General features: G+C 57.8%; 1 protein-coding gene across 2 annotated transcripts in view; it reads left to right on the top strand.

Annotated features, from left to right (window-relative positions):
- LOC122364396 (interference hedgehog-like) overlaps nt 1-23,084 on the top strand; it is a 54,463-nt gene that overhangs the window by 14,011 nt on the left and 17,368 nt on the right. For both annotated transcript variants that reach the window (XM_043334719.1, XM_043334718.1), the window contains exons 3-7: nt 15,147-15,256; nt 18,941-19,046; nt 19,523-19,649; nt 21,038-21,245; nt 22,473-22,695. In XM_043334719.1, the coding sequence (XP_043190654.1) occupies nt 15,178-15,256; nt 18,941-19,046; nt 19,523-19,649; nt 21,038-21,245; nt 22,473-22,695 (743 nt within the window). In that variant the 5' untranslated portion in view covers nt 15,147-15,177. The remainder of the gene's footprint in view (nt 1-15,146; nt 15,257-18,940; nt 19,047-19,522; nt 19,650-21,037; nt 21,246-22,472; nt 22,696-23,084) is intronic.

The raw sequence follows: 23,084 nt of genomic DNA, 5'->3' as shown, positions 1-23,084 counted from the left end.
CAAACGAGCGGCGACATGGCGCCGGCAGATGTCACCGCGACACGGCGACCGCGACACGGGGTATGAGCTCGACACGGCGACCACGACACCACGGGGTAGGATCTCGGCACGGCGGACCGCGACACGGGGTCTCAGCCTCAGCCGCGAGCCACGACACGGAGTTTCGGCTCGATACGGTGACCGGGACATTAGTCTCAAACCCTTCTCGGCATAGCTGGGCTTAGGCTGGTATGGTGCGCAGAGCACGGCGTGGTGACGAAAAGAAAGGACTGAGGATAGGGACGGTCAAGGCTGATGGTACGACAGCTGACAGTACGGCGCACGATGGTACTACGGTTGAAAGTACTACGACGGACCGTTCAACGGATGGCTGAACGACAGCATGCAGACGACACTGACAGGCGCCGGACGTCCCGCAGACCTCGTTGTGATGGGCCCGAGACAGGCACCAGTGGCGCTGTCCAGGGATTGCAGACCGGCAGCTCGGCGGCAGCGGAAGCCGTGCTGATTGGAGCTCCTGCAGAGATCGTGACAGCCTGTGACGTGCAGGCTGACAATGACGTGCCGCTGGCGCGGCAGTGTGCTGGGGAGGACCTGTCACGAGTCTACTGTTGCGGGCCGCTGGGATTCCATTTGGAGGTATGGAGGTCTGAATGGCTCCCAGGGATACGACTTGTGACTTGGGAGTCATTCGGACATATGCGTAGTCGCTCTGCGGTGGACGCTCAGCTCATCTACCTACCTGCAGACCGATCAGGATTTGTGAGGGAACCGGACGAAGAATCTCGGCCCAATGGCCATCCTAAGTATCTGTCAGCTGCGGAATTTCGTGAGCTCGCTCAGACGTTGACGAACGGACGCTGCCCAGTGTTCTCTGCCGCCGACCCAGCTCAGTGGTCAGTGAGGCTGACGAGACGGCTGGCGGACATCTCTGACGGACATCTCTTTCTGAGCTGACTGACGCTGTTCGCTGCCGTCAGATTTGCGAGTGTGAGGCGGCGATATGCGAGACCCGACGGCACGGAGATGCTCCCCCGCGGTGCGCCGTGACGTGGTGGTATGCGGGCCGGCGCCGTGAGCTATTCGAGGCGCCTGCACCGCGTCGTTCGCTGCCAGCTTGCTACCACAACCACCACCGCCGCCACCGCAGCCGTCCTCTGGCGCCGGCGGAGTCCGTTTTTGCCGCGGTTTGTCGAGCGTCCGAGATGGGCTGTCCGAGTCGCCGCCGGCGTCCCTGCCAACCGTCGGGCCCGGCGCTCGGCGCCTTTTTGTTCGGCCCCAAGGCGATGCTCATCTAATGCTAATGCTTCGAAGGCAGTCGGTTCGGCGGTGAACTGAAGTCGCTCGTCATAGGCTGACCGCGAGACGGAAGTTTCGGTCGTAATGGAGCCGATTGAAGCCACAGGGACGGGCCGAAACGGCCCCGGTCGTGACTCGACCGAGCTGAGTCATTTCCGGCGCCGCTGAGTCAACTGAGTCAGTGAGTGGCCGGTTTGGGTGTGATTACCACTTCAGTCCGTCGAGATCGCCGCGGATTCTGTCGTGTCTTCGTTCGTTGACTTGTTTCTCTGAGAATTGCCGTTCCCACGGTGGTGGAATAATAGAGCGCAGGTGTCTGTATCGATGGTGATGTAATGATGAAAGTTTGATTATTCCTCGACAGTGAGAGACATTGTGTGAGGACTTCAAAGGTTTTCACAAGGGTCTGATTCGACCAATTTCACTAGGCGGTCTCCCCAGCTTGTGTAAGTGTGATGAAAGCTCCTCCTCGTGTCTCAGTCCTTTCTGCAGAGAACTGGGAAAAGGAAAATGAGCCAGCACCAGGTGGCTGATGGTTCATACTATGAATGCAGGTATCTTATTATTCCCCCAGGTACTTCCCTCTAAGCCTTTACTTTCGTGTCCCCACTCGGCCGTGCTCGCACCGCGGCGGCGCACTGGGAGAGCTGCACCGCTCACCTTCTGTCCTCTCCACCCGACCAGTGCCGCCGCCGCGGCACCCCTCGCCTCCCGCCGGTGTCATTACGGACGGTGACTGTGCGCTAATGACTGGGAACGGCCCTGGCCGCGGGCCCGGCGGCCGAGGTACGAGTGGTGATGGCCGCCGCAGTGCTTCTGGAGACGACCGGCTGTTGTGGAGGGTTGGCTGACCTGCAGGGTGGCAGCGCGCAGTGTCAGGGCGCGGTGTCAAGGCGCGGTGTCATTGGTGTGGTTAGGAGGTAACCGTTTGCCGTAGCGTGCCCTGCGGACGGCCGACAAAGACCAGCCCGGCAGTGACACCCGCGGCAGTTCAGGAGGTGAGAAGTGGCCGTGCTGGGCGACCGCGCGGTCACCTAACGACCTGTAATTGGCGGCTCCGTGGGGCTGAGAGCGCGCAGGGCGCCCCGCGCCGCCACTGCATGTCGGTAATTGTACGGTGACAGCTGGCACGGCGAACAGCACTTTGGGGAACCTTGTCATTGCCGCCGCGCCGGACGCCGAAACGGGCCGGCTGGCCCCTCAGCGTGTGTGCTCGGGCGGGCTATTAGCGTGCTAAGTGTAGCTGTTGTTCCAAATGACGTTCGCTGAATCAATTTACCGTCCAGGAAACTGAGACTGCTGTGTAGCTCCGGGTAGGGGATTTGCAGACTCTCCGCTAAATGCTTCTGCAGTATTTTTCTGTGTTCTGTGGTTTCTATTTCGGTACTCGGCTAACAAGCGTCAGCTCATCGAGAATCTTAGAACCTGTGTAGGGCTTTTCCGCGGGCACAAAGTAGCTGAGTTATGCTTAGCTTAGTGCTGCACCAACGGTGAGGTGATTTGCATTAATGCCGATTCTCTGCGCCACTTGGCTACACCGGATCAGCGCCTGCGACCCGCGTCGTCCTGAGAGCGGCTTAGCGCGCACTTGCAGTGATACTGGCCGGGCGGCGCCCTACGCAGGTCTCCTGTGATTGATTGTTTGGTTTGGTGCCGGTCAGACGGGCTACCGCGGCCGGTCCGCACCAAATACGACCCCTCGCGTGCAGCCGTGCTCCGCCGGGAGCCGGGCCGCCGCCCGAAGGGTCGCCGGTCTCTGAGTCCGACTCTGTGGACGGGAGACTGGTCGCTGCACACTGCACAGTCACTTGTTTGTGGAGCCGGCGCCGATTCCGGCTCGGCACGATTAAAAGTTATTTGCTGCAAGGCTGCTCGGTTGCAGGTGCGAATGATAAAAATACGTCTCAGACAATTTGGCCGGTTAGCGAAGTGCCTCGGTCTTTTGGCTGCAACTCTTCCCGAGAGGATGCCTTTGAGGTTACGGGGTAAATCCACAAAACTGGCCGGCTCAAAAGCCGGACAAAAACCGGCCTCCTGGGCCGAAACTCGGCCGGCCAAGGCCGCATCTGCCGCCCATGTGGCGCCATGTGGGGTAACCCTTGACAGGACAGGGAAGGGCAGAGGAAGGGTAAAGACGGGACCAGGCAGTGGCGGATGTCGCACTGGGGAGCCAGGTGACAGTGGCGTCCGTTACCCTGCCCATTGTAAGATCATGGGCAGGAGGGCCTTTTTCTACAGTAGAGGCAGGCTTTCCAGTGCTCCCTCGCCTGCCAGTCCTTCCGTCCATCCGCCTATCCGTTCGTCCGTCCACTCCCTCGCCTGTCGGTCCGTCCGGGTCCGTCTACCCGCCCACTGCCGTCCCCCATCTCGCCTGCATATTTGTCCGTCCTGCCGGCCTGTCCATCAGGGATCTGTCATGTCTCGTCAGCCGGGGCGGGAGGGAGGGAGGAGCCGTAGCCCGTAATCCTCAGTGGGGAGAACGGTGACTGACAGGCGGCCGGAGCCGGACGGAGACGCGAGATCAGCGTCCGTGTTCCCTCTCAGACATCTGGGAGAGATTGTGGATGCATATGAGCCCAAGGTCGAACAACCACTTTGTTGTGGTGAGCTTAAATCCGTTTCCATGGCCATGCAGTTGGTCTGCTTTATCCTCTTTCTCCTGTGCCGAGCTGAGAGGTTTTTGCCACCTGGCTACTATAATTACATCCTCATCTCTGCTGGCCTGCCCTACCCTGCTCTGCCCTGCTCGGCTCTCTGGACCGGACCACTCCCCGATGCCCCGCGGCGCCTCTCGCCGTGCACCGCGGCCCGTCTCGAGCCGAGCCCATGCCGTGAGAGGCCGCCAGAACAAAGCCGGAACGTGGCCGGCGAAAGAATGCGGCTGGCCGCGCGGGGCTGGGCCGCGTGCGCCGCTCGGACCGGCCCGGCTGAGGAGGGCTCGCCGGCGCGCTTCTGAGCTGCCGCCGAGGTATGTCGGATGATGGGTGTGTTCTTTATGGGCCGCTATGGTCCCCGAGCCTTTGTTCTGACGCGGAACGAGAGCAAAGGACGGCGGCCACCGAGGCGGGGTCGGCGGCGGTGCTGATGGGGCGATGATTCGCCGGCCGGGGGACGGGGTGACGTCTTGTCCTCTGACGTCACAGACCGCCCTCTGAGGGTCGTTATGGTCCGTCACGAACCGTTACGGATCGTATCAGACGGTGGACCTGACCGAGCTGCGTTCAAACGTCTCGGCGCTGTGTGTGGGCGGCGTCCGTCACGGCGCTCGTCACGAGTCGTGACTCGCCGTGACGCTCGGTCGGATGTCGTGACTCCTTCCTTCAGACTCCCCAAACAGTCGCCGGTGCAACTTGCGTGTCTAAAATCGACTGTTAGCGAGGAAGTGGCAGCTTAAGCTGACACTTACTACGCTTGTTGATTTTTCAAGCGTTATGATCCTATCGCGATACTGTTAGCCCTTCCGGTATTTGTGGTCAAATGGTAGGAAATTTCGCGCTACTTTTTTGTTTTCTGTCCAGAATCGTGGAACAAAAGGGTGAGTAGCGTCACTGCTGACTGGCCTGTTGCGTTCTTCCCTCATCGGAGCTGTTTTTACGCCTGAGTCCTGTCAGGAAATGGCCATTGCGTGGCTCGAGTGGTCGACGAACAAGAGAGCGGGTCCAATTTGGTCCGGTAGTGGTATGTCCATTCTGGGTATTTTCCTGTCGGGAGGGAGGGGAGGGACAGCCCGGCGCCAGCGCTCGCCAGATCCGGATTCCTGGTGCAGTTGGCGACTCGAATCCCGTCTGGAGACCCGGCTACAATCTGCACTCGACTCGACAGTGCACGGTCGCCCCATGCGTGATAGTTGGGATTCTTCTGTTTGCTGGACCACTGAGGCCACCCGGCGCCGGTGGTTATGACGGCTGTGTTTTGATTTTGTGGTATCGATAAGTCACTCTGTTGTTAATTCAGGCACGCGAAGCAATGAGCCATCCTACTCATGTTTCTAATTAAACAAGAAAGTTATAATTAGGCAGCTACAGAATAACGTGTTCTACATGACTTAAACCACAACTACATTTTTAAACAAATAACCAGGTTTGTGACGTGTCATGCGGAGCACACGTTTAATTACCGCTGGGGTATCATCGTGTCGTCGACCTGTAGCAGCCGCGACAGCTGACGTGCCTTTGATGCCGGCTGCGGCGGCTAACCTGTCGCTCTAACAGGCGGTGTGGGGATGACTTCTGTCGGAGCAACAGAAAGCGATGCCACACCGCTGCCGTGTGATGATGTCGAGGAAAACAGAGAGCAGTCGGAGCTCCTCGTCATTTGCCGGTTGTAATTAGGTACACCTGCCCAGTGTTAGTGATTGGCCAGACTCAGGTTTGATTGTCGATCCGTTGTTCGTCGCGGAAATCCAGGCAGAGACCATTTTGTAATGATTGCTTTTGGACGTGTAGGTAACCGATATGCTAGTTCCTCATTTCAGCACCCCTTGACTCTATATAATTACGATATTGTGCATGTTTAAATGCGGTCACTGTGAAGCAAAGACACCCAGCTACTATGAGATCATTGCCCGTGGCTGAGAGATTTGACTCGTCCGAGGCCACCTCGTTTGTTCGGCTTTACAACTAAAATGACTCATCCAAAGGAAACTGGTCTCCAAATGCTATGCGTGTCTGGGGCCGATACACGTCGGCGACGACATCGAGTAGAACTAACGACATGCTGTGCTCAAGTAGCCTGTCTGACATATGCTCATTGAACTGGAAAATCTCCAATGCAAAGCGTTGAGTCGTTTTTCATGCTTGCATGTGTAACGACTGTGCGCTGGCCAAGTCAGATGTCCATTGTCTGTCAGCACTGACTGCCCAGTGCCCGGCGCCGCCTGTCGTCTGTGTGTCTGTCTGCCTGCCGTTTGTGTGTCTGTCTGTATGCCTGTCTCTGTCTGTGTGTGGTGACTGGTGGGTGGAGCGATTCGCGTCCGGTCCAGCCCTTTACACTGCCACAGAATCTGCGCAGCGATATGTTCGTGTGAACCGGCCTTAAATCGGCACAGAGATAAATCACCGGTATGAACGGCCCTCTGCTGCGGCTGTCAGTAGTTGTCACTGAGATTCGGACTGAGCTCATGAGATAGGTGACCTCGCAACGCGCACGTCAGAGGTGGCCGGCCCTCCGCCGCTCCGTGAGACAGGGTTTGTGAGTGAACCGAAAACTGCAGGATGTGTAGTGAGACTGGAGAGACTGGAGCTCAGCTCGGCCGGCGGTCGTGTCATGAAAGTAAATTAATAATGTCAGCGGCTCTTGTGTGGCTGTCGGGTCGGCTGTATTGAGGATATGAAAAACTCGGCGCTAATCAGACTGTCCGGCAAGGCATCCGTGAAGTCGCCTCTCAGGGACACTCATATTCCTCAAAGCGGATGCCGCCTCTCTTGCTGACATCATGGTGATCTGCCCTGGATTTTCCGTCAAACCACCTGAGCTCAGCCGGCTGCAAATGTCTCTAAGAACTCGCGGTCCAAAAATGCATCTAGGACAGTTTTATTTAGTGTCCGCTCTTGCCTCTTGTGTCGTCTGCAAGGGTGACAGAGTGAGCTTCTTCCGCTCTCCCGGCGTTCCTCTCCAGCTGCGTTTCCCATCAGCTCGCCCTCTCCCTCTCCCGGGAGAGCCGTGGACGAGTCTCCCGATGACGTCAGTGGCGCCAAGCCCGCTGATTTACTGCGGCCGGCTGTCCCAGAGGCTGAGACCGGACCCGGGCAGCGGCGGAGACAGGAGCTATCCAACCCGCGACGCACGCGGGCCTGGCGGTCCTTCCGTCCTCAGGTCCTGTCCTGATTCTGAACATTGTCTACTGTCCCCTCGTTCCCGGATACCCAGGGACGCCCGGACGCTGTTTGCGCCAACCAGCGGACACCTGAGCCCCCGTGTAAAGGGAAGGGATTAGGATTGGCCAGGGATTGGCCGCGACCCGCCCCGAGGTTACGGGCTGGTAATGGTGTTAGGATTGGGGCGCGGTAATAGCTTCTTTTGTGCTCACTTTCCGCCGAGCAACGTGTCGTGAAATTGTCCGGGATTTTTGTGTCATGCTTCCTTGCGTCGGCTTTTTCGGGCTGCGATATTTTTATCGGGGTGTTCTGGAAATTTCCTCGTGTTTTGACCTGACGATGGCGTGTAATTTACGTTGTCTCGTCATCTCATCCGGCAGTTTTATTTTCTCTGGCTTCGGCGCTTTTCCGCATCCGCTGTTTTCAGAAGTCATCACGCTTCCGTGTCCATTGACATCAGCTCTCTGCTCGGGCATCAGCGCTCTGATTGTGCGGCAGCTCGGCGCCGGCAGTCATGTAACCACCCCTGTGTTTGCGTGTGCGCACCGTGTCGCCGTTTTGCTGACCGTCTGCGGCGTTTTTCGTCGCGCCCGACCGGCTGGCGGCGTGATGCCGGCCGATAGCCGTCCGCCGCCCCGGCGCCCTCTCAAACCGGTCCGCTTAATTAACACACGCCGCTCGCCGGGCGCCGGACGGCGACTTTATCTCGATCGTGCTGGCCCGGCGGCGGTGGCGGCCGGCGCCCGGCGGACCTGTTTACCGGTGGGTCGGATGGACTGCGCCGCGCCTCTCCAACGCCGCGCTAATCAGACGTCGTCTACAGGTGATGATTAGTGCTCGGCCGCGCTGACGCCATGACAAAGAGGGATGTGCTCTCGGGGAGTGTCGGCGCCGCGCCGCAGGCAGTGCCAGATCCGGCTGACGGGAGAGCGAGAGGCGGATGACCCGCACCCAGCCCTCCCAGGAGCCAGTAGTCTCTCGCGCCTCCAGCTGAACTGATGGTCTCTCCGCCACCACTTGGACCCGGGTGTCGTTGACGTCCGAGCTGAAATATATCGGCGACATGGTCGACTGTGTCGGCAGCCGGGATTAGGCTCGGCGATCCGGGCAGCAGCGGTGGCCGGTCCGGCTGGCATGGCCGCGGTCAGGGACGCCGCACGTTTTGTCTCCGGGTCGCTGACACCGCCGTGGTCCGTCCCACCAGCTGTTAGGCTGACGGTGGGCGGATGGTGGAGGCGGTGGGTGGGCACTCTCTGCTAGCATGTCAGACCCTATCGTGGCGACTCTCGACGTCGTTCGCTGCTGCTGTGGTGGTCCGCCCCAACAAAAACAGTCATGACTCGTGCGTTGCGAGTTCGGCGACCCAACCTGTCATAGCTTCCTCCTACCTGTCAGTGGCAGGAGGAAGCTCTGCTGGCCCGCTGGACACACTCCGCTGGGTTCTGGAGCTCGGATGGGCTGTATTGGGTCTCGGAGTTCGGATCTGCTCACTGACAACCAGTGTCGTGATTGGGTTCAGTCAGTCACAGGTGTTGATCGTGGTGTGTTATGACTTTGGAATGCCTTCAATGCTGCTGCTAGCTGATCGGCCCTCATGTTGGCATGACGTGTGCTCACGACATCTGATGTGTCGCCGATGTTGTATTTTATGACCTCCGGTATGTATTGGTATGCAGTACAACTGCTCAAAGCATCTCGGTTTTCACTCTCACTCCTGTCTCTCAGACATCCCCGTCCCCTGCTGTACGCCACTATGACACGAGCCATGTGCAACTGCCGGCGGTGCACGGGCCATCATCACCGCGCCATCATCAGTACGGGACTGCAGACCGTGTCCGCTCGAACCCGGCGACTGACAGGGGCCATTTGTCAACGGAGCCACTGACGACCGGTCGACCCCCTCCCATCTGAGGGGGACGGTGCCTCCGTAAACAGGGCGTGCCGGCGGCCCGCGCGCCGTCAGTACCTCCTGAGCGCCGCCAGTCTGCCGCCCGGCGGTAGCTGACGACCCGCGCGGCGGCCCCGGTGACGGCCATTACACGGTCGGTGTCACGGTCACTCAGTGTGCGCGGTGACGCGCTGTGAGGTCGGAGCAGCAGCACAGCCTTTATCTGTGCAGAGCCGGGACACCAGGTGTTGGCCGGCAGTCCCCCGCTGCGAGCAGGTCTCGCGGTCACCCGGCAGGGCCACTGTGCGGCCGTAGAGCGCCCCGTACAGCCGTCTGATGTCGGCTAATGTCCGCCCGGGCGCGGCGAGCGCGTTGTCCGGCCGGCGCCGGCGCGGGGCGCCCGGTCGTAAACCCCGACCGTCCGGCGCCCGGCTGCAGTGCGCTCTGCAGGCGCGCCGGCCGGCCGGCCGTCATTCTCGGTAGTAGTTACGGCACTGTGCAGGTGAGGTCGCCGCCGGCACCGCCGCCAGCTCCTCGAACCGAGGTGTGAACGACTCCGTCCGCGCGGACCGACCGGCGGTAGGCCGAGCGACCTTGAGCCGTGGCCGTGAGACGAAGGAGCTGGTAGCGGCGTCATCGCCAACGGACGCTAGCTTAGGGACCTGGAGCTGCCGGTGTGGCGCTGTAGCTGGTCTTTTATGTACTGCGAGGAGCTTTATCAGGGCGATTTCTACAGGTGTTTCAGCGGCTGGGAGGTGATGAATGCTGATGACAGGATACCCTACTATTGGCTGTGTTACTTTGGTCGTTCCATGCCTCAGCCCTCACCGATATATCCGATCGAAACCACGCCGGCTGTGCTAATACGACAGGCGGGTCAACAACCGCATGTCTCCTCCTTCCTAGTCCCTCGACCAGCTGGCCGCGGCGTGTCCCGGGCCCGGCCTGCCGACCCGTCCCAAACACGCCATAAATCAGTGGCTGCCGGCCGGTCCCACCCTGCCGACTTGGCCCGCACGCCTCCGGAGCACGGCCATAAACCTCTGGACGTCGCTCCTCGGCCGTCTGCCACGCTGTCGGCGAGAGCTCAGGCGTGGGAGGTGCGAAACGGGCGCACACACGACCGGAATGCTGATGGGATGTTACACGGTGTTTGGAGATGCAAGGGTGGCGGCCGACTGTCAGCAGGTGATGGTAAGGACACACCCGTAGTAGATCCAGCTTCCCGCCTTTCTTTGGTCACAGCTGAGCTAGAATGCTGCATTGCCAAGCCGCGCCTTCCTGGCCATATTGGCCTGCTGCCTGTTGTCCGCCTGCCTGACTGACCTACCGCCCGTCAGCTCTCCTGTTTGTGTATCCGCAGCCGCCTCACACGCGTCCAAAGTCCCAGCAGCCAGTGACGGAGACAGATCGGCACGCGACGCTGCGTACCGTCCGCGTGCGTCTGTACCGCTCCAGGCCTGTCTGGAAACTAACTGTGGACTCTCAGGGGTATCGGCTTACCAGGAACTGAACTGCGTCGGCCGACAACAGCGCAGAAGGATGACGTTCACGAACTCGGTGTGTAACCTGACCACTGATGGTCCAGTGATGTACAGTGATGTACGATGACGCCTGGTGTCGTCTTGTGACGCCCGATGACGCCTGCGGTCATGTGATGACGCTCGTTGACGCGTGGCACGCCTCTGTTAGTGTTTCGGTAGGTGCCAGTGCCCGGGACGGGCTGTGTATTTAGTGTGGACCGGGGTGCGCCGGTGACATATCATGTGCCGACAGAGTGGCTGTCGTCCAGCGGAAGTGCGGCGCCGCAGGGCCTCTGAGACCCGAGATGGAGCAGGGGGCGGTGATAGGGCGACTCAGACGGATAGCTGGGCCTCAGGAGACGGACGGACGGACGAATGGGTCATGACAGGACTAACTGATCGACAGACGGAACACAACCGTGCGGTTCTCCGTCATTCCTACCTCCTCAATCACAGCCATTCGTAACCTCGGCTGGGCTGTGTCAAGCGGCGCTGTGATTCGGACTTTCCTGGAAACGATACTATCTTAGTAGCACATCTGACATGCCAGGCACCAGTCGAGCTAGAAACAAAGGAATTAACAGCGCTAAATAAACAAGTGAAGGTTGCCATTTTACGGCGTTTCCCCAGTCTTGGCCATAACCGGTCGGTAACAAATGGATTTTGTGGGCTCTTCCTTTCGCCGGGGATCCCCTCGATGCAGCGACGGTTCGATTCAGTGGCACCGCCCTGCCGTGACCTGTCATCACCGCTGTCGGCGGCGGCCGTCCGTCCATCATCTGCTCAATCGAGCCAGAGTGCATGCTATTCAATCGACTCGGTCCGTCGTCCGGCTCCTGCTCGACACTCACTGCTTGTTTTCGCTCGTCGCCCGCTCGCTCCAGTGTAGTGTTTGAAAGCTGCTAGAGTTTACCTACTCCCGACTCTTCTCACTCTGAAGCTCACTTAGAACTCGTTCACAACTCCCCGGTGCCTTTCCTGGTGCCATGCAGTGTCGCCGTCTCGGCCGGTGATTGATGGGCGCGGCGCTGACAGCCGGCAGAGTCGCTGATGCAACCGCAGGGATGCCGCGGATACCCGGCTGTGGAGTGTTGACACGGCCCCCGCCGCCGGCGCCGGCGACCACTCGACGCGCCGTGTTTGAGGGCGCGCCCGTGGCGGTAGTTGAGTGCAGGTGGCTTGTCAGGGGACTTTGTGAGTGTTTGTCTACCTCTGAGCGAAATGAGATGGGTTTGAACTTGAGTCGGGATGTGTTTGTGATCAAGTGTGATTTGTCTGCGATGATCTCGCCCGGTGTGTGTTTTACGTTACTCCGCCGCCTCCACCGGCGGCTGTCTCCCGATTCGTCTCGCGCTGTCTCGGCGGCACGCACCGGGTCGCGCCCGGCCGCTGGGGAGGGTGAGGGGGAGGTGACTATTTCGGGTCGCCACCTGCGCCGACACCGTCGTCGGGGGCGACGGGGACGTCCTCGTGCGTCCGTCGGCGGCTCGTCCGTCGGCCGGTACTCGGCGGGTGTTGTTCCGTCCTCCTTCCCTCTCCCCTCTGGCGGTGTGCCGGCCCTCTTGGAGGTCACGGGGCGTGCCGTGGGAGCCTTCCTCGCGCGCCGCCCAAAAGGTCCGCCAGCCTCGCGACGCGGCGTGGTCAGAGATTTACGAGACCCGGCGCTCCGCGCGCTCGTCGTGAAGGCCGCCGAATCGGCGCCGCTCGCCGCGCGGATATTCAGACCGCGTCACGATATCGGCATGCCGTTTTTCCGGCCGGCTGGGCAAAAATGACCACCCTTTCTCGTCACGTCGCTGCGCCGAGCTCCGCATGGCGAATGTGGAGCTCGGTGGCCTTGTTTTGTGTAATGACGCGGTTTGCATGCTGCTCCGGCCGGGGAGGGGCGGGCCGGACCGCGGCGATTACCGAGACAGTCCGACGGGTCGACGGCTGTAATCGCAAATTGGCCCTGAAATTGCGCCTCTTCAGTCCGGGCCGCGGCACAAAGCGGAGCGATGTTGGTGGCCGTGGAGGCACGTCGCGACAGATGTGAGTGTGTGGCGCGCTGCCAGGGGACTCCCTAATGTTTGACGCGCTGAGCTTGGCTCGGTAGCAGCTTGGGAGTGCATCGTTGACTCGATAATAACTCGATAATAGCGCCTCGCGTGTTCGACACTTACTACCTACCGACCTTTCTCGGTGGCTGAACGCCTTGACAAGCTGCTTCACAGTGTCGCGTCTCCACCAGCCGCTCATTGCCGGTCGCCGGATTGCGCCAAGCGGTTCTATGTAACCCAGTCCGGCCGGACCAGACCGCAGCTACCACAGCGGCGGCACGGCTACACGGCCACCCGTGCGGCTCGGACCGCCCACCGCGCTGTGTGACCGGACCGGTCGGCCTCCGTGACCTGACCACCGGCGGCGCGCCACGCACCGGCGGACCTCGTGAGCCGCACGGACCGGCTCGTTAGTCAGGTCCATTGGCGGAACCAGTGGAGAACGGCTTCCGATATTGCTGAAATCACGGCGCGGAAATGCAATTTGTTGCGGAATTCGTGTCTTCTTGGGTTTTAAATTGCTGATTGCGGTACTGATTCCGGTCCTGATTCCAGCTTCGAATTTCGATCTTACAGCTAGGTATTTTGTTACGATCCTATCAGGCATCAGCTCAGTTGCTGCGTGTCTCGGTGTGGCTACCGGCAACGCCTCGACAACGCCTCCCAGCCCGTGTTCCCCCTTTGTGCAGCCCCGCCCAGCTTGTGTTCCCCCGTGTGCGGCCGCTGCTACCCTGTGGCCGTGCAGGTGTGTAGCAGCGGCGTGCTGACCTCGGCCGGCGGCCCCTCTGATGAAGTACCGGCTCTCGGCCACAAAGGCGCCGCCTGGCCGGCCTCCGCGCTGTTGGCACGTCGTTACCTGGGGCTGGTGTGCTCCGGACAACACTCCGGACACGGCCGGACACGCTGCTGCCTCCGGACACGGCTCCGGACACGTCCGTCGGCGCCGGGGCCATGGCGGCAGCGGCTGGAGAGGCAGCTACAAGAGCCTTGTGTGTTCCGAGATCTGAGTTGCGACTTTAAATCCCAGCAACCTTAGGTCGTTAGAGCGTTCCACTGCAATTGCTGGTCAATTTCTGTTGTCGTGACGACAGTGGCTGGCACTGGGTGATCGAACAGCGGTCATTTATTTGAGCCGATTGTTTGGTCCGGATTATTGGACCTACATGGTCGGCATGACCGACGTGCCATGCTGAGAGTTAATGCTGAGTAATGATTGAAGGGGACTGACTGATCAGTGGAGTCTCCGTCCTTACACTCGTCAGTCTAAGTCCTATTGCACACTTAAGTATGGAACGCATCCGTATGTAGGCAACCGTACTCAGTTTGATGTGAGCTCGTCTGGAAGTCGAGTGAGTGATGTCACAAACTGACGTATCATTTCGGTATGCTTTTCAACCGAAACAAACAAAGGTTTGACGGAATGATTGATGAAAGGTGTGGCAGTTGGCAATGCTGAAACATCGCTGGGACGCTTGACCTTTTCTTCTGGTTTGACCACTTAGACTGAAGAACGTTGAGAAAGAGTGAGGAGGAGTAGGTAGAGTGTGGAGAGTGGTGGCCAGTGAGGCGGACAAAGGCCTGTATAGGCTCGGAGAAAGGCCGAAGGCCGAGGGGGCTGAGTGCCGAAACTGGGCCGATCTAGTCGTAGAGGGAGGGCGTTGTCGACCCTCGGCAGATAACTCGACGCTAACCCAGCAACAACACGACATTAATTCGAGGGTAGCCCGATCGGGGCGCGATATGAACCTCCCAGAGTCCATCCATAACCCGGCTCCGGTCCGATAACCCGGCACTAACCCGCTGGTGACGGTCCGACCGACCGACGGTCCGCCGCCGGAGCGCGCGCGTCGTGGGTGGTAGACCGGTCGGTCGGCCCGCCGGCCGATCATGATGGCCCGATAGTGGGCGATGTCGACGCCCGTCGACCCGGCCCAGCTGCTTATTTATACGGCTCCGCCTGATTGGTTAAGTGGTGACGTGTGATTTGCGCACCACGCCGGAGCTGTTTTGCTGTTTTGCTCGATCGTGTTTTATCGCCAACTGTCGACGGCCGAGATTTGTATGCTTTTGTTTCAACAAATCATGCAGAGTTAATGATGGTATCTTGCTCCTCTGCTGGCGCGCCGCAGCTGAGATGTATTTATTCGATGGCTGATGGTGCGTTGATTGATTTGTCACGTGGTTACTGCCGCTCTGGAGGCGGACGGCCGGTTTTTACCCGGCTGTTTGTGAGCCCGGTCAAATGGCCGCTCCGGCCGCGTGCGCTGCATAATGGAGTCTGTGATAGGTGCGTCGCCGGTCCATCGGAAGGGAGGGGCTATCGAGTGAGACTTTCACCATGGCTACCACGAGACTTCCACGTGCATGTTAAGTGAATTCTAAAAAGTATTTGTAGACTTTCCCCCCTTACAAATGCATTAACGCCTACTGACATGATGATCCACCCGAAGGCGCGTATCCACGTTGTGTTGTGTGCTATGTTGTGAATCAGATGTGCTGTGGTGCTTCCCTATCACACATGTAGCGTACAGTTGTCGGCGGACCCTCCCCTGACCGTCCCGTCCTCTCCGTTCTGTTTCAGGGGATGATAGAGAGCCGTCCGGTCCACTGACATGGAGCCGGCGCCGATCGCCGTATCTGCCGCGGTACTGCTCGGCCTCTGCTGCCTGACCGTCCGCGCCGCGCAGAACGGTGAGCATAGCTGCTGGGTATACGTCAGGGACGTTACAGGGCAGCAGAGGTCCTTTAGTGACGCCATCGGTACTGTATTTCCTGTGTTACCAGGCTGCAAATTGACGCACGTCGCATACGCACTCCATACGCAAACCCAGCCATGCCCTTTGGCCTTTCAGGCACCTCGTGTAATTCCTTACTGGGAATCCAATCTCAATATACATACAGTCTGAACTGCTACAATCACGTTCACTGCTAGTTGCTATTGGCGTCAATACTCTAGCCCTGCAGTCTACACACTGCACAGGGGACTCGGCTGAGTTGTTCATGTTTGGCGGCCGGTCCCAGTCCGTCGCGACACCTCGCGTCGGTCTGGTGCTGGTCGACTGATAGTACGGCTCTGGCCGCCGTCACAGTCTCCAGCTGTTTGGCGGTGAGAATCGCCAAACGTGACGGCGAGAGTCACCAAACGTGACGGCATGCTGGACACTACCGGTCGGCGGTACACAGACATGTTCATCGTCACTTGTCGGAGGTGTTCGCGTTAGCGGCGTCGCGCTCTGATGCTGTTGAGAGTGGAAGTTTGCGTGGCAGAGGATAAACACCAACCATTTTGCACTGGTGCGAGCAGTGGAGTCAGGAACCGACTGAGGCTGTGTTCTCTGCTAGTGTCACAGACTGACACCGTGTCACGTCTAAACCATGGCGTGAGTTCAGTTCTGACGCGACCTCAGCCTCCAGTCTGACACGCCAAGCAAGTGCTGCCTGTCTGCCGGCGCAATGTCCGGCACGCGGCTGGACCGGGCGGTATCGCTGCTGGCTGCGCTCGCCGCCGCTGGTCGTAGGTCCATGTTCTGTTTACACTCGGGGAGGTGTGGCTACATCTGGGTCACCCTCCCTCCCCTCCTCCCTTCCCCCGCCGTCTGCGTGTGAGATGACCACTGGCCAGTCCAGGCGGAGCCAGGCTGCGTTCTCACTCTGCTCGAATAAGCTAAGTAGCTACGCTGGGGATTGATCCGCATCAGAGCACGGTGCTGCGTTCTACAGTGACCTTCAAACCGGTTCACTCGCACACAGTGTGTGTGGCGTGCTGCCGCGCTTGGGTCAGCCGTCCTCAGACCGGAGGGGTGAGACACGCAGCTCGACCAACAATCAGTCCCCGTCTCGATCGCGGACCGGACGGTGACAGCGATGGATGTCACTCCGTCGGGAACCGGCCCTGTTCCGGCCCGCCGACCTGCCCTGTCGGTTCTGGGCGACCGAGTGACAAACTGGGAGTGAGGATGAGGTCTGAACACACGGCAGACGCAACCTGTTGAGTCGGCTGTCTTATTGAATTAATTTTTGCTGCTGCTTAAATTTTGTCATAATCTGAGTAGTGAGTGTGGCCCTACAGTATGATTAATGATCTGTGAAGATCGTTTGGTATGGCCTCCGCTAAATCGTGCTATGGCATTATTATTGGGAATGATCCCATACCATTATCTGATCCGCGGTTAACATTGGAAGGATTTCAGCAATGCAAGGTTTGACAAGCCTCTCAGGATTGTCGTTGTACCGAACTGCTGACCGAAATCTATCGGATTCCTGAACCACCGCTGTGGGACGCCGGTCAGCCGTCGTTTCTGACCCAGTGATCGGATTGAGCTGCCACCGCGGTGGTCCCCGGTCCTCTCCGACGGAGGCAGGGACGTCTGACTGATCGACTCCCCGCTGTCTGCGCCGCTGTACCGCTGACCGGCGCACTGATAGCCCGCCTGTGACCGATGCAGGGGCGGCGACCGGCGGCGCTACAGACCCCTCCCACACACTCCCGACCGCGCCGCCACGTAAGGACACAACGCATCAATAGCGCGGCGGTAGGAGCGTGGCCAGAATATCGTACTCGGGTCGGGCTGTGGTCGGCGGCGCGGGTGGCTCCGTCGGTCCCACTCTCAGGGAGTGGCGGGCGATGACAGCCAGAAAAACGATCGGTAGGCTCAGTCGGTGGCTTCTGAAGTTTGTCCGCTGCTGCTGCTGTTGCCACTGCCGCTCCCTGCAGCCTGAGGAAGGGGCTCGGTCAGCCTTTCTGAGCAGTTGGTGCCGCTGAGTCAATGTACCCCGTCGGTAGCTGCGGCTGTCACCTGACGTCAGAGATGATATGTGTGCGATGGAAGAGCTGTCCGACCATCTCCCAGACTCCACAAACGGGTTGAACTGACGCCAACTTATGTGCTGGTGGGACTGGCGAGGAGATTGGAGGAGGCAGACAGCAGTAAGGTGCCCTATTACATAACCTTTTGATGATGATTCTGATCACGAGACCGCCATCGACTGGTTACCAAGGATGGCGAGTCGTCCGCCCAGTGTCCACCTGGTACTGATGGCTCTTTTAACCGCAGAACACCCGTCGACCTTCCGATTTGGGAGAATTCTAACAAGCCACAACTAACGATTGGAGAATACTCGACTGTTTGACGGCGCTCGTTGGCATTGACAGATCGCTGACAGGTCGCTGATGTCATCCCTTGCACCGATTTCTCATCGTTTCGTTTGGAGTTTGATTTCGGTGCATCACGGATCGTCGGAGATCGCTATCTGTACCGATGATCGGTGCCTTTGATGGTGAAACTGGAGTCGCTCGGCGCCGCGTGCCCGGCCGGAGAGTTGATCGTTCTGCCACGTGCATGAGCGAGTATCAGCTCTGCTCGCCGTTTATCTTCCGGCTGGTTACACAGCGAGGAAATGTGATCATGATGGGTTCATGGTCGGTGCATGCCGAGGTTAAAGCGAGACCTCTCGGTGTCTGATACCCTGGAGACGCCCGACTGTCCTTTTTCGCCGCGGAGGTACGGACTTTTTTAGTCCCGGCTATAACCAGTAACATTCCTTTCATGATGGAATGTGCCATTTTTCAGTAACGTTTCTCTTGATTGAGTTATCTCGGTATAATCCCCAGCTCAGTATCACAAGATGACGTTCCCAGTGCCTGCCGCAGCGCCGTGAGGAGCGTGCAGCGTGCGGTGCACGCAGGTGTTCGCCTTCGTGCGTACATTCCTGGACCGTGTCTGTCGCCGCACGTAATTTATGGACAGGTTTCGCCGGAGCCGAGATGACGTCATCGATTGCTGCCATATCGCGTCATGCGCGTGGTGATAGGATCTGTCCGGGGTCGGGCCGGGCCGCCGAGAGGCTGAGATCGTTTGTCATTGTTGCTGGCGTGGCGACGCTGGGGGTCCGAGGACCGGCTGGCTCTGATCGGTTGGTTCTGAGCACCACGTCAGTAGGTACCACGTCATGGTGCTGGTGAGGCTGTGATGCAATTGATGTAGCAACTGATGTAGTGAATGATGACCTTTGAGACAATCATGTTGACATTTCACACAATCAATTCAAGATTTTGTTGTTCACCAAAATCTCTTCATGTTCATGTCATGCTTATATGTATGATCAATCATCACTACTACAATGTTCTTGCATGGCTCCCTCGGTTTTGCAATATGTACAAGAATCCGCCTATCCCTTATGATCGCTACGCTGCGGTTAACGACTGCTTACATCATGTTCTCTGTCATCAATTGAACTATGAGCAACAGATCTCACTCATCAGTAATCCCCCACCCCAGAATTTGGTAATGTTTCTGAGTGTCTTCCCCCGTGTACTGAGTGTTCCGCGGTGCTGAGAGTGTCTGTACTGAGTGTCCCCCTCTCTTTTCCCCACAGGTCTGGTGGGGATCTCGTTCACCAAGGAGCCCCAGTCGCTGGTCGTTGTGCCCGGAGATGAGGTGGCATTCACGTGCGGAGTCAACCTGAACGCCGACCACCTGACGTAAGCATCAACCTGACCGTCACCTTACCGTCAACCCTGTCAACCCTACCTTTGCCCTCAGACCCCCTCTGCCGGCCTCCGTTCGCTCGACCGCTGTGTTTTTCCGCGCGGACCCAGAGAGAAAAGTGTCGCAGCCAGTCGTTTACCGGGAACCGGTCGTGTTCTTGTGGTGGCGAGCCGAGTTGAACGCCACGTATAGAATGCACGCGCTGTTTTCTCCCTATTCGGAAATACCGCGGTACCCAGACGTTGTTTTTCGGTAATGTCGTGCGGTTTTTCGTCATGTAAGCCTCATGACGATGGATTAGCGCGAATGTAACAAAGCACAGCCTCGTTCAAAATCCGATCCGGGCGTCTTTTCTGGGAACCACCGCGTGTTGTTTTCCGTGAGGATGCTGTGGAGGGGAGTCACGCTCGGCACTCCTGGCCACCTGTCGGTCGATCGGTGAACTAACACTTCCCGTCTCTGCCGACAGATGGCTGCACGACTGGAAACCGCTGGAGCCGGGCAGCGACCCCAACATCGACGTTTCGCCGGGCAGGCTGCTGATCAGGGTCGGGTCCCAGCCCGACGTGTACAACCGGCAGACGGGGGAGTACAGGGTCAGTATGGGGATGGGGTACGGGGTCTGTATGAGAGGGCATGAGGGGATGGGCGAGAGCGTATGGTTGAGCACTGGATGAGTATGGGGAAGTGAGGCCAGAGAGTGACAGTAGCTTGGTGTTAGATAAGACAACATTTGCATTGTTTGCTTGGGTAGATGCTAGAGCTGAAAGTTTTCATAACAAATGTGATCGTAGCGAGAATAGGGAAGACAAGTTTCACTGTATTACATGTCCAAACTTCAGGTACCTACACTGCTCATACTAGTAGCTTTGCTACCAGTCACAGGAAAACAGTGAATTACACAAGGCGCTAATGGTGTACCAGTTTTAGACGTCTAATTGGTGGCCCCATAACACCATGTTTCGTAACCGGCCAGCACACCAGACACCCGTTCCGCCCTGTATTCTGCTGTCGCCCGGTGTCAGTTTTTACGTCTCCGCCGCTGCTGGACAAGTGGTTAGCCCGTCGCCGACTGTCTCTGTCCGGTCCGATACCGTGACAGAGCGGCCCGATCGCGGTGGATTACGTCTGAGGTGTCATGTCCGTGTCTGGAGCGTTTTGTATCGGTTTGTCCTCTCTATCGTACGAATTTGATCGATCGGGGAGATATGTCAATCTGTCGTGTTGATCACATTCCGAGGGATATTTTTGTCGCATTTTGTCGCGTCTTCTCACTTTCTGTCGTGCCGAGCGTTGACTTTTTGTCGACTGTCGCATTCCACAGACATTTCACTCAGCCGCCGCGAGTCGACGTTACATAAACGGCGACAATTTGTCCTGAACTCCGCCGCCTCGACTCTATGTTTTCTCCCCAACGACTCTCTACCGGTATTGTTTATCCTCCCTTTGCTCACTGAACCGTCTCATGTGACCATTGTTCCTTCTCATTCCTCCAACCCTACACGGCTTCTCAGTGTAGTCGGAGCGACTGGCGATCATTATCTGTGGATTACACGCGGATTACTGCCTCACGAAGTCGTGTCTCACTCAGCGGGGCGCCGATTGTTATCGCGGGGCTGTTCGTGATGACCACAGGTCGCCGCTGGTATGAAGTAATGTGTGCACAGTGCTGGGTTAGTTTTCCTTGTCTGTAGGGGAGTCGTGTTGTGTTGTGCGTGATTCTTCTCTTGCTGCGTGGCTCAAAATGACCATGTATGATATTGGCAGAAACATTGCAGCCACTGGTTATACTTGCCAAGAACTGAGCGCATTTATTGCAGTTGGCGCTAATGGCTGATACTGAACGGTAGACATAACCCTACAGTTTCCCAAATATCGTCTCGTTTGTACATACTGTTGATATTCGCCCCTCCCCGATGACCCGATGGATCCCCCAATGCTATAGCCCCTGTACTGACTTCCATCCCCTTTCTCTCTTCCACAGTGTATGGCCCAGATCGCTCCGATCGGTCTCACCTCGTTACCAGCCACTCTGAGTATCGCGCACATCCTACCGTTCGAGTCTCGGCCGAACAGTACCCTGGTGGCCCCGCCCGGCGGGATTGTGTCTATACCGTGTCCGCCGCCAACCAGCGACCCGCCGGCCATTGTGCAGTTCTTCAGGGACGGACAGCCCGTCACCAATAGAGGAGGTGGGTACGATGATACGCGAGGCCCGAGGGGCGTCGGTACAGCTTCGTTGGAGTTAGATCATGGGTGCGAAAGCGTTCGGTCTTACCTTAGGAAGAGATAGAACGTTCCATCTCTCTAGGAGCAAAAGAGAGAACGTCTTACTGTAGTGCTTACGGTGCAGTGTTTCTAAGGGCCTGTACTGTGTGCAAAAATAAACTATTAAAGAATGCTAGAGAAACAGTGGCATTGTACAGACTTGGGGGCTGATAAGAATGCCAGTTTATCCGGGAATGTCTTGTGGTATTTGATGATCACGACCCATTTAATTGGATGAACACAATAGACGAGATCTCAAATAGTTCATGTCTATTTTAGCGTTCAGTGATCATGTTTCTGGCTTTGTCGTGGTCACAAATGCCCATTGTTACAATCGAATCTATGAGAAACCGTGATCTCATCGGAAAATCACGCCACCCATAAGTGGCGCGTCGGAAACATTTGATGATCCAATACAGCATCCCTTTTTTACTGAAATAACCCTGAATTCACCGAGTATTTGACCACCGACTTTGTTTTTGATCGCGTAATTGGTCGCATGCGGTTAGAGCCCTTGTCAGCTGTCTGATGCGATATTACGCCTCTGTGTAATGAGCCGTGCTATCTGTCTATTCAGTATTGTGTCGGTTGACGTTCACCTGACTATGTGTCAGTTCCAGCATTGTGATCCGATGATGTCCTATCTATTGTGGTTGTCTTGGTACATACAGGGTATATCTGCACGCGATCCGTGTGACATGAGTGGCTGGCTATTGTTGGGAACCTTTGACTCGACACGTACTATTTGAACTACAACTGGCTCCAATCATGGAAACTCATTGCCCCACTGCGTCCTAGCACGCCAGTAGTGAGTGGATGCCTACTTGTCTCCCTGATTGTTTCCTTCTTCACACGCGACACAGGGAAGCGTTAACCTTGTCGTGCGCCCATCCCCCTGAACATTCCAGCTTGGCACTTCATACTTCCCGCGCGTCAGGCAGCATCAGAGAAACGTTAACCTTGTGCGCCCATCCCCCTGAACATTCCTGCTTGGCACTTTTTATTTCCCGCGCGTCAGGCAGGATTAGTTTTAGCTTAGACAGATAGTCCTTCTTTGACATTCATTAGGCTGACATTAGAGTCTGACCGTCCTTTCTAGGATTACCCGGCTGTCCGTTCCAAGGTCTAACTTCCCCCTCTCTCTCCCTCAGACTCTATAACGGTGCTCCCGGGCGGCCGTCTGCACCTATCGGACGTCAGCGTCGCACAGGCCGGCACCTACTCGTGCGCCGCCACCAACCACCTGACCGGAGAGACGGTGACAGCGCCGTTTGTGACCCGTCTCGAGGTGCGCCAGCCGCCGCGCACCAGCGCGCCGCGACTCGTGGTGCCGCCCGAGCCGATATACAGCGTGAAGGCCGGAACCACGCTGAGGTGAGAGAGAGGGAGAGGAAGGAGGGACGGAGGGAGGGAGAGAATAGAGGGTCTAGGGAGGAAGGGAGGGAGAGGGGGAGGGAGGACAAGAGAGGAGAGGAGGGTACGAATGAAAGAGAGATTTGGGAGGGATGGAGAAAGAAGGGGCGAGGCAAGCGCATCGGATGATGAAGAATGTGAAAGGTTGTTAGTTGTCGGAAGAAGAGAAGGTCGTTTTGGAGAAAGGGCTCAGAGACGGACCCTGCACGCTACTGGCGTTTAGAAGTACCGTAAGTCACATGCGAAAGCTTGCTTTGCTTGGAACTAAATTACATACGTCACGGTTGCGTGATAGTCGTTAAACGGGAACCGAATGCCCCTGGTTAAGCTAGACAATTAACAACACGTAG

This window comes from Amphibalanus amphitrite, unplaced genomic scaffold (assembly GCF_019059575.1).
Source record: "Amphibalanus amphitrite isolate SeventyFive unplaced genomic scaffold, NRLGWU_Aamphi_draft 000674F_arrow, whole genome shotgun sequence".
NCBI lineage: Eukaryota > Metazoa > Arthropoda > Thecostraca > Balanomorpha > Balanidae > Amphibalanus > Amphibalanus amphitrite.
The sequence above is the reverse complement of the archived record's forward strand: the minus strand, read 5'-3'. Positions and strand labels throughout refer to the sequence as shown.